This window comes from Plecotus auritus, assembly GCF_963455305.1.
Source record: "Plecotus auritus genome assembly, chromosome: 1".
Taxonomy (NCBI): Eukaryota; Metazoa; Chordata; class Mammalia; order Chiroptera; family Vespertilionidae; genus Plecotus; species Plecotus auritus.
The window spans coordinates 29103177-29115540 of NC_137770.1; the positions used below are offsets into that span (position 1 = coordinate 29103177).

The 12364-nt window shown below is 35.2% G+C and overlaps 1 protein-coding gene across 4 annotated transcripts in view; it reads right to left on the reverse strand.

Moving 5' to 3' along the window:
* Positions 1-12364, reverse strand: part of PCNX1 (pecanex 1) — a 171323-nt gene that overhangs the window by 49656 nt on the left and 109303 nt on the right. For all 4 annotated transcript variants that reach the window (XM_080665041.1, XM_080665040.1, XM_080665039.1 and 1 more), the window contains 6 exons: positions 10794-10965; positions 9986-10096; positions 7939-8030; positions 3350-3459; positions 3018-3123; positions 1380-1472 (listed from right to left, as the gene is read on the reverse strand). In XM_080665041.1, the coding sequence (XP_080521167.1) occupies positions 1380-1472; positions 3018-3123; positions 3350-3459; positions 7939-8030; positions 9986-10096; positions 10794-10965 (684 nt within the window). The remainder of the gene's footprint in view (positions 1-1379; positions 1473-3017; positions 3124-3349; positions 3460-7938; positions 8031-9985; positions 10097-10793; positions 10966-12364) is intronic.

The following is a 12364-nucleotide window of genomic DNA, read 5'->3' on the forward strand; positions in this document are numbered from 1 at the left end:
GCAGGGAAAGAATCAGAGGAAAGGCCGAGAGAACAGCACCCAGCACTCACACAGGGCCAGGAATTGCCTGTTCCCACAGCCAGACTGGAAAAGCTCTGGGTTCACAGGGCACTGGGCAGAGAGTCAAAGGGGTGCTGCCTCAGGGAGAGGAATATTAGCCCTACACTAAAACCAACCCTGGTTTCACTTAACAAATCTTAACACATTGCGGACGGATCACGAGAATTCTTGCTTCATATCACACAGTGTTTTACAAAGTATCACACTTTAAAAAGATATTAGCTTGTAAGAACATGTAATAAATAACTTCAAAATGCAATGGGTATTTAATTTTAAAGCATGCCTTTAACATTTATGTAAAACATTTTTGTACTCGTTCAATAGAAACTTCCCTGGCCACTGGGTAAAGCTAGCAATAAAACTACTGGTCCGCACTGTGTTAGAAGCAAGGGCTGAAAGGATTAAACTGTTAACAAGTAACTGCCGAAAAACAAAATTCAAGGAAAGTTCTAGAATATAAAAATATACAATACCAGCAAGGTAAATTTTATAAAGCTTGGCATCCAATAAAAAATTACCAAACATGCAAAGAATCAGAAAACTATGGCCCGTAAAGGGGAAAAAATTAATCAAAACCAACCCACAAGTGACAGAAGTTAGATTAGGATAAAAGGATATTAAGAGAGTAAGAATTGAATTCCCTAGGTTCAAAGGATTAAGTAGAGGCATGGGAAGAAAAAAAGAAAAAGACTTAAATGTAAGATGAAAATTATAAATTCTGAGATGAAAAATACACCAGATAGGATTAATCTGTATTCAAAATAAATACACATACAAAAAAAGACTAAAATGAACAGAGCATCAGTGACTCATATGGGACAACTTCACGAGGCCTAAGATAAAGTCAGGAGATAGGGGTGGATGGCGGAAGGTGGGGGGGGGGGGTGGGGTGTGCGGAGACAGTCAACAGAGCAGAGAGAGGGGAGGACAGAAAAAACATTGGAAGTAACAGAGGCCAAAATTTTTCAAATTTAATGACAACTGACCAGAGTCAGGGTAACCCAAGTGAAGAAAACTGTGTGAAACTGCACCACAACCTAACTGATACCACGAGGAACCAGGGACCTGCACAAAGGAATGAAGAGCACTGAGAACAGTAATGTGTGGCTGACAGATGAGCAGGAACAAAACCTGAGGAGCCGCACCAACACCTAGACCAGAGCTAGATGACGAGGTTCTAGACTTCCAGCTGTACTGGATCAACAAGACTTTGGGGAATTCACATATTTCTGCATTTATGAACAAACATTACAATCAAATCAGAAATGAACTCAAACAAAGTTATTTTCTCCCAACCAAAAGAGCTAATGATTCCTTACCTGCAATACTGTAAACACTGTGCTTACATGAATAGCAAAATACAGCACGCCAATTACAATGCACACTACTAGGTCAGACTGTAAACGTTCACTCTGTGAAACAAAACAGAATTGTCAAAAACAAAGTAAAGTATTTCCTTCATTCCCAACTGGCAAACTGTCTAGGAAACAATTTTTCACTGATCCTATTTTTTTTTTTTAGCACTTCTATTTCTTAGCCACAAATCTTCATTTCTTACTTAATTTCTTCCTATTTTGGTTTGACATTGCAATACCAATGAAATTAAACTTACTCACCACATTATATACCATATCATAATGTCTTTTATAACGAAGCTGTGTATTACTTTCCCCCAAAGGCCTGTAAGTTTTATGGGAAAAGGAAATGAGATTCTTAAATTACTGTATCATTTACTAGTATAGGGCATATCCTTTTGGATAACAAAGTTATATTTTCATGTCCTATTTTACTTACTGGATTTTGGTTCTTTTAGTGGTTATAGCAAAAACCAGAAACCTCTTGATAGCTCTGGTCATTGACTGACGCATAGGTTTACACTTTGAAGCAGATTCAGAAGTATTCTACATTACATTTAATGTTAAGTATCCTTTCCTAACATGGAAACTAAAGTCAGAAAAAAATTGCTTAAATTTTATCTTGAGGCAGTTTTTTATTTCTGAAGTTCCCTAAAGAATATGTGAATAGCTCAAGTTCACTGAAGGCAAACATTGTGTTTAATTCAAGACCTATATAAAGTGAGTCACAGCCCTAGCTGGTTTTGCTCAGTGGATAGAGCGTCAGCCTGTGAACTGAAGGGTCCCAGGTTCAATTCCGGTCAAGGGCACATGCCCGGGTTGCGGGCTCGATCCCCAGTGTGGGGCATGCAGGAGGCAGCCAATCAATGATTCTCTCTCATCACTGATGTTTCTATCTCTCTCTTCCTCTCCCTTCCTCTCTGAAATCAATAAAAATATATATTTAAAATAAATAAAGTCACAAATGGAAAAAATCTAAAATAATAACTTAGAAAAAGAATTTTATGTTTTGTTCCAGAAGGCAGATATGAATCTATAGATTTCACTTTTTAAATAAACACTAAAAGAATGCAGGCAACATTAAAATTCATTAAATTAGAAAAAATTTTAATTACTATATTTACTTATGTATATAAAGTCCAGGTTATTGTTCTCTCCTTTAACCAGGAAAATAAACACACAGACAAACTTTTTAGACTGCCCTGGAGAAATAAAACACTAACAGGCTAGCAGATGACTTACAAGGACACAGTTTTTATCAATACAATTGACAACAAACTCTAATTTATGTTAACATTCATCTTTCAAATGCCAGTTTAAACTGAACAGGATTAAGAATTCTATAAACAATGAAATGACTTAATTTCACCTGATCTAAAAATAAATGTTTGGCATACTGTTCTATGTAGAAACCAAGTTGGAGGAATGAGCATTTCTTACATGTTAAAATTGTAATAAGGGCAATAAAAAATGTATAACTAATACAAATAGCTATACATTTTATCCCAATTATTAAAGGCCTTCAAAAAGTGTTCATTAAATAATATGATGACCTATCTGAAATTCAAGTATTTTAAGTGCTTTTAAAAAGTTTAAACTTACAATGGAGTTTCTAAGTTTTTCAGGCAGTGGATCTTTTACTTCAGACAGAGGGTCTTCTGGATTTTTCTCTTCTGTTTTTGGGAAAATCTTAGATTGCATCAAAGAGCTTTATATTTAAAAAAGAGAGAGAGAAAATAATTAATATAAAAATACATATATAACCTGAAAACCAGTACCTTCCAGCGGCAAATAAAGTTCAAGATAAAAAAACAAGTGATCCAAGTATACTTAATCATTAGCAAATGATATATTCTAAAAAAATTTAACGTGCCATAACTAATCAGAAATGTCCATTTATTTAAATTTCTTCAATAACAACCGATTTCACTTACAAAAGTACAGATGGATCACTGCTTTGTCGGCTGAGATGATAGGATATTGCCACTAACAAACCACAGAAAACGGAGAAAAGTACTGGAATATGCTGGCCATCCCAAGAATCCTGTTGGGGGGTAAAATGTGATAGAATAATATACTTCTAATTTACAATATATCATATAATCCTGTATGTCAGTATTTTAGAGAAAGGAAACTAAACTCAACAAAAACGTTTAAACTATATTATTAATTTCATTTTATTCCCAATAAATGTAGATTTATTACTTTCAGATTTATTAATTTCATTTTATTCCCAACAAATGTAGATTTATTACTTTTAGCTAGAATCTAGTTGCTAGATTATCTTCAGATTTCTTCTGGTACTAAAGGTCTATTTATACATCAGGAATGATACATTTGCTTCTGACGCATGCTGCTGTCAATCTCTTTCAGATTTAAAGTAAAATTAAGCTTACAGTAAACTATGTTCTCCATTTTGAAGAATAAATAACTTGCTGTAGTAAAGTTTTGATTATAATAACAACAGAGTAGGAAAAGGCAACACATGATATCACATTAGGCAAAAGAAAACATTAACATTTGATGTGCTGCTTTCTTGATGTCTTGGTTCATATATATTCCAAAGTACTGAGCAGGCATTCAGTGTTGCCTGAACAAATAAAGTGCATATGCTCAGAAATAAATAACACAAAGGCTAGCTTTTAAAGGCCAACCAAACATGTGGAAGTGATACATCTGTACTGTTCACTGTAATCTCTGGATTCCACTAGCATGGTACCTGGCATAGAGTAGAAAATCATTTTTTTCAAAAAAGCACAAAGGAAACATCCTTTTTTGGCATATTGCCTATCTTTAAAAAAAAACAACACAGAAAAAAGAAAGAAAATGAAACACACACACACAATGGAATATTATTCCACCTTAAAATGCCTTTTTAACTGCAACTTCCAAATAATGACTGACTTAACAAAGCATGACTCAAAACAGATTTAAAACCGCTGTACTAGGAGACTTTAGAGGTGCTCTTGGGAGAAGCGTGGATTTGGATCAACTGTCATTTGCAACAACATGGATGAAACTGGAGGGCATTAAGCCAGAGAAAGAAAGACAAATAGTACTGCATGGTGTCTCTTATATGTGGAATATTTTTTAAAAAGTTGAACTTATAGAAACAGAATAGAAAAGTGGTTTCCAGGGACTGGGAGATGGGGGAAATAGGGAGAGGTTAGTAAAAGGGTACAAACTTTCAGTTAATTGAATAAGGTTGGAGGATCTAATATGTAATATGGTGACTATAATTGATAACACTGTATTACATAACAGAAATTTGCTAAGCGAGTAGAACTTAAATGTTCTCACACACACAAAAAGGTAAATATGTGAGGTGATGGCTGGGTTAAATGGATGAGGGAAATCTTTTCACAATATATACATATATAAAATCATCATGTTGTACACTTGAAATACCTTACAATTTTACTTATCAATTATACTTCAATAAAGTTTGAAAACAAACAAATTGTATTTCTTGGAAATCATTCCATGTTAGCATACAAAAATCTGTTTTATTCTTTTGTGTGATTGGATAGAATTCCATTGTATGGCTATACTATAATTAACCATTCACAAATAACAAATATTAGTTATTTCCAACTTTTTGCTGTTACAAACACTGCTCTAATAAAATTCTTGCACATAATCTTTACTCATGTATATAACTAAATCTGCAGATTAGTTTTATTATAATGGGTGACGTATAAAACTAAAATGGTCTAATGCAAAAGCCATGTATAAGAAAGAAAGCAAAAACTTATCATCCTACCTATCTGAGGACACAGTGTTCTTAGCTGGCAATTTTACAATTGCTGCTCTTCTGCTAAATAATTAAACAGGCCTTTGTAAACTAGGCATAAAAGAAAACTTAACACTTTTTAACTGCAACTTCCAAATAATGACTTAACAAAACATGACTCAAAACAGATCTAAAACCTCTACTAGGAAGCTTTACAGGTGCAGATGGGAGAAGCGTGGATTCAGATCAACTGTCACCACCAGTTCCTTCCTGAGTTTAGCTCTATCAAATATCTCCCTCTCTACTTGACTATTCCCCCTTCCCTTTTAAATGCAATTAAGTTTCAGATCTTTTTAAAAATCAAAAACCAGAAAACAACCCGTAAGCATATGCACAAGTTTCCCAACTATATTCTAGAAAGAGTAGAATACATTTGCTTAATATCCATTCAAACCTAAGTTTATATTAATCTAGCTTCTTCAGCCAAATGACCAATATTATATTTACTGGCAAGTTCAATAAAACTCCAATGCTCAAAATTGGCATTTCCCAGGGTTCTATCCTCACCCATTTTCTCTTGTCAGTCCATGTTAGTAGTCTTTTTCTTACCCTTAATTGTGCTGATGAATTCCAAATCTATTAATCACTACCTCAAACCTCTCTACATATAACTTTTTACTATGTATCTCTAGATACCCCCTAAATGTCAACAAATAAACGTGTCAAATTTAAAGCACCACCTCCTCACTAAATGCCAAGATTTCAAATTTTGTGCATTAGTATCACTACCTAACTGGCTGTGTAAGCCAGACCCTACACAAAAGTCATTGGGAGCCTATTCTGGCTCTTCTCTCTTTATCCAGAGACCCCAATCACTGTCAGTTAAGGCCCTCATAATTTCAAGATTGCAACACAAGGGTCCCCCTATTTCTGATCCTTCCTGCTTCTATTTCCATCTCCTTCACCCTGTGGACTAAGTAATCTTCCTAAAGTAACAATGTTGATCATTTCTTTGCCATACCTCAAAAATGCTGACGGTCTTCCATCTCCACCCCAACACGTTTAGGGTAAGAGATATTTCACAAGCTAACCATTCCCTTACCTTTCCAGCCTGACTGAAGGCCATCTTTCCTCATGTACCCAAACCTCCAGCAAGTCCAAATTACTGTTTCCTATACACAACACACTTTCTTTACAACTCCATGGCTCTTCATCCTTTGTTTCAATTAACTAATTCCTATTTGTCCTTCAAATTGTGGTTAAAAAGCACCCTTGGCGCCCTAACTGGTTTGGCTCAATGGATAGAGCGTCAGCCTGCGGACTGAAAGGTCCCAGGTTCGATTCCGGTCAAGGGCACATCCCCAGTAGGGGGTGTGCAGGAGGCAGCTGATCGATGTTTCTCTCTCATCCATGTTTCTGACTCTCTATCCCTCTCCCTTCCACTCTGTAAAAAATCAATAATATATATATATATATATAAAAAAAAGCACCCTTGGAAAAGTATCTTTAATCCCTTTAGGCTGGATAAGGCAATAATCACTATGCCCATAAGACTCTGTTTTCATAGCCTTCATCACCTTCTAATGAAAGAGTTTGTTGACTTGTTAATCACGGCAACGTATAAGCCACTCATAAGCAGGAAATGGTGTTTGGCATAGCACTGGGCACACATTAAGCATTCCATAAATCAGGGGTGGGGAACCTTTTTTCTGCCAAGGGCCACCATATGGATATTTATAACATCGTTTGCGGGCCATACAAAATTATCAACTTAAAAACAAACCTGCTATATTTGGCCAAACATTTAATTAACTCACCCCTAATGCCTGGGCAGGGCCAGACCTAATGATTTTACAGGCCCTTATACAGCCCGTGGGCCAGATGTTCTCCACCCCTGCCATAAAGGCTACTGAAGAAAAGAAGCAAGGAAAAATGCTGTGAGTCACTTTTCAGTTCTTTCAACCCCCCAATAATCTTCTATTATTCTCTGAGTGTCTTGCACTAATCATAAAAAAAATAATAATACCATGGCTTAAGGGTTATTTATTAGAAATTTAAATTTTTTAATTTACAATTTGGTGACAATCTTTTTTTCTTTTTTTTTAAATATATTTTATTGATATTTTACAGAGAGGAAGGGAGAGGGATAGAGAGCTAGAAACATCGATGAGAGAGAAACATCGATCAGCTGCCTCCTGCACACCTCCTACTGGGGATGTGCCCGCAACCAATGTACGTGCCCTTGACCGGAATCGAACCCGGGACCCTTTAGTCCGCAGGCCGACGCTCTATCCACTGAGCCAAACCGGTTTCGGCTGGTGACAATCTTTTAAAAATAGAGCTAATAAGGCTCATCCAGATCCTTCTAAACCAATAATAACATTAAATTTCAGTGCATTAATTTGCTAGAATGTATCTTAAATTGCAGCTTTGAACTTGTTCTCATAAGTTTTACGAAGTCTTGATATGAATGGTAGTTGCATATATCCTAAACTAGAAATCTAAAATTAACTTCATATTCTGTTATTACCATGTCCACCTCTATCTCAGACTAGCCTAAGTTTGAATAATCTGTTTCTAATAATAACCTCTAATTATTGCATAGAAAAGAATTTTCTTTTAATAAGGATTAATTATGAAATTGCTTTCAAAGTAAATGAGAATAATGTTCAAAATGATCATGGAAATTCATGCTAAAGTGCACTGGGGAAAAATCATTAATCCATTGAAAACATTCTTATTATAGAAAAATAACCTTGAAGACAAAACACACTACAACCTATTACTTACCTTTAAAGCGCCATAACACAACCCATACAGGAGGGCCACCGCCACAATGCTACAGATGAAGCTGTAGAGTGCTGCGAGCAGGCTGGTAGTGGCTAGGTGGAAAAGGGGGTGGGGGAGCGGGGAGAAGGAGATTAATGTTTTCTAAACATTTATGGGGGGAAAAACAAATCTGAAAAGGACCCTGAAAAGTATTTAAAATGCTATATTGATTAAAATTAAATCTATTTATTTTTATTTTTAAAAATTCAGTTACTTCATCCTTTCAGAGGATTTTGAGATAACAAATATTTACTATCCACAATTTTTGATATAAAATACATTCACCTAGGAAGTAATGAACACTTACACATAGCAAAGACATGTGTGCCTATATTATGCTTCAAGAATGTATCTTAGCCCTAACCAGTTTGGCTCAGTGGAGAGAGCGTCGGCCTGCGGACTGCAGGGTCCCAGGTTCGATTCCGGTCAAGGGTATGTACCTTGGTTGCGGGCACATCCCCAGTAGGAGGTGTGCAGGAGGCAGCTGGTCAATGTTTCTCTCTCATGGTTGTTTCTAACTCTGTCCCTCTCCCTTCCTCTCTGTAAAAAATCAATAAAATATATATTTTTTAAAAAAGAATGTATCTTATTGTATTTACAAAAGCCTGTGGAAATGAAGCTTGCCGAGGCCTGAAAAGGAACTGGAGATATATTAAGTATTCCCTGAAAGATACTAGTCCATGTAAATAGAACCTGTGCTACCCAGAGAAGAAAACTGTATTCCCATGTGTTTGTTAATTCTCACAAAAAAAGAACAGATCTGACTACTAATAATAACAACAAAAAATAGATCCAATGGGATTATAAGTTTTAAGAAAAAGGTGATGGCTAAGACAGGTAGCCTTTATTTTTAACATATGGATAACAGATTTTCTTGAATAGTAATTTTATATGGTTACAGGAAAAAATTTCATTAGGAGATATTAAAAAATAGCACCTTGCACAAGTCTTTAAATCACATTATGACAAAGCCCACTGTTATAAATGATCTACACTAAACCCTCGCCACCGTATTTAGATTAATACAGCACCTATAACAGTCCCTAATACTAAAATTGTCTTCTACCCATTAAGCTATGCTGAAGACCAGCGCTGTCTTAATTCACATCTCTTTCAAAAATTTTTCAAAACATTAAAAATGCTCTAGATTCATAACAACATAAAAGGCTTAGTTTCTATTTAAAATTTAAGTCATAATGTCAGCAGTGATGATTTCAATGCATATATTTGGAAGATAAATGAGGACTGAAATGTGAAGTATGAAGAGAAATGGACTATAAAGTTACAGTAACTTATTTTCCTTCTGTATTATTTCTCTATTGCAAACATATTTGTGAAAAAAACTTTAAATGGTTCAAATCAAATAAGAGTATATTTTAAACACAATGGTTGCCCACAGGGTTATTTTCAAATTAGGCAAACCATCTCTACTCCAATGTATTACTGGTCTTACTTATTCTGAAAATGAAGTACACATATAATAGGAAAATACATTTCTAAGTATGACAGTTCATGTTCACACATTCTACTCTAAAAACAGAGGTACTTCTAAAAAGCTTATTTAGTAAAATTCTTTTACTAAAAGTATCCTGGTTTAGGTGTTCCCAATTTTAAAGATAAAACAACTCACTAAAACCAAATACATAGACACACCAAATGCATACACCAATTCAAAATCCAAATACAATGCCATGTATCAGAGCTTAATTTGGGATAGATGACCTTTTATAAATATTTCATAAGTATACACAGTTTCCATGTAAACGCATTATAACTTAATCACTTCTTACAAATCAATTCCATTATTCCTGTATCTTTCACTAAAGTATCAGACTTGATTACTCTTTCCTATTTATAAATTAATTCAGTCTTCAATTATTAAATAAATTTTTCTTTCTAATTTCAATTCTAAAATGAAAATTTTAAAAGCAATTTTATTTTCAGTTTATTACCTAATGATCTGTAAAAGGAATACTGTAAACTGTAATTTTTTTGAGTAAGTACTCACCATTACCACCAAAGATATGAATATCCAATTGTTCACAAAGGTACATTACAAATGTATTCACCTGAGGCAGGAGACCAACGAAAAATACTATTGGGAAACAGAGTGTAAACACTATAGAAGGAAAGAAAAGCATGTTAAAAATAGTATACCTCATCTATCGTTTTATTCATTTAAGATCAAAAAATGATAAAAAGAAATCCAAAATTAACATAAACTACAAGCAATTTTTAAAAGATATCACTTTACTTCTTTCTTTCTACATAACTGCTTGGGTATTCAAAATAATCTTTCCAATTATAACAGCTTTTAAAATTGTTTCAACCATTTTCACACAATAGGAACCTAAGGTACAGAAGCCAAAGGAAGCCTTTCATCATCTCCTCTAAGAACAGAAGAATTACTATATTTGTTCAACATTAACTTTTCTTCATCCATAATACTCCTACAGTTCCGTTCCTCACTGAGAGGATTACAATATACAACAAAACAAGCCTATTAAAACGACTTTTAGCCCTGCTTGAGTGGCTCAGTGGTTAAGTGACAACCTATGAACCAGGAGGTCACAGTTCAATTCCAGGTCAGGGCACATGTGTGGGCTCAATCCCCAGTGGAAGGGCGTGCAGGAAGCAGCCGATCAATGATTCTCTCTCATCATTGATGTTTCTATCTCTCTCCCCCTCTCTGAAATAAATAAAAATATATATTAAAAACAAACAACTACTTTCATCTATGCAATTGATTTATCAGTAAACTGTCTGTATACAAATAAATTAATGTTAAGATCTGAGATACTTGGAAAATGACTCACCTATAACTAAATCCCTGGCTGAAAGAAGCACCAGTGGATTGGTAAAAGTTATTCCATATAATTTGAACTTGGTTGTAGTAAGGTTTCTGCTTCCATAATCCAAGAGCCAAATAAGACCACAACATAAACAGAAATAAACTGGTCTACTGTAGGCAATGATACGATTATGACCCTGAAAATGGTATTAAAAAACAAGTTAGTTTAGATAACTTTAAGAGTCACAACTAGCTATTGAGATTCTTGATGGCTTCTATTCTAAAGGTAGAAATTTCCATATAGAAACTGTCCCAGAAGGGAATTACAAATATAGAAAGAAGGAAGAACTAAATAAACCCTGTGACACTGGATTCAATTACAGGTATCAGTATAAGCTCATCATTTTTGATATGTATATAAACAGATATAAGAATAGGTGTGTGTGTGTTTGTGTGTATAAAGTTGACCTGTGAATTGTTAGGGATACCGACACTGCCCCAAGAGTTGAAAATCTGCATATAACTTTTTACTCCTCAAAAACTTAACTACTAATAGCCTACCTACTACTGACTGGAAGCCTTATCAATAACATAAATAGTTTATTGACATATATTATATATATGTATTATATACTGTATTCTTATAAAATAAGTTAGAGAAAAGAAAATATTATTTAAAAATTCATTAGGAATAAAAAATACATTTATAGTATTTATTGAAAACAATCTATGTATAAGTGGACCCATGCAGTTCAAACTGGTGTTGTTCAAGGGACATAATACTCCTACAGTTCTGGTGTATATGTATGTATGTACATATGTACATACATACATACATACATATTATTTCCCAGTTTTAGCCAATGAGAGGGCCTAGAAGCAACGACATTCTAGTAATATAGATTACTACCATCCAGATCTCAGTTTATAAATACCATTACTCAGTAAAATGAACCAGTGCTCCATGGAGAAAAGGCTGGTATCAGACTAGGGTAGAGAAAGTATAAGGTGAACTTGGAACATATTATTATGCAAAAAAAGAAGAAAAAAAAAAGGAAGGAAGCACTTAAAGATTGATAAGGATATGTCAAAAGTACACAGAAGGGGGGAAACCAAGATGGCGGCATAGGTATACACCTGTACGTGCTGCCTCTCACAACCACACCAAAACTACCACTAAAAGACAAAACGTCTATCACCCAGAACCACGGGAAAGCTGGCTGAGTATAAGTTCTACAACTAGAAGGAAAAAGCGCATTGAGACCAGGTAGGATGTGCAGAGGCACAGAAGAGCAGAGGGACGGAGGCGCGCGAATCAGGCTGGCAACTGGGTGCGCTGTTTTTTTCAATTGGGAAGTAGGTACAAGCTCCCTACTGCTCTGAACTCCAGTTTCTGGCAAGACTCTGGGGACCCAGACTCCTACAGGGAGAAGCTGGACTGTGGCATCAGGTCGGAAAGTTAGGGTGGCTTTCTTGCAGAGGTGCTCGCAAAAATCAGTTTACTGCGCTGGGGCACGGGATGCGGAGACCAGAGATGGTTGACTGGCAGCCATCACTGTTTGCTACACCCTGGTGATTCCCTGAGGCCCCGCCCCA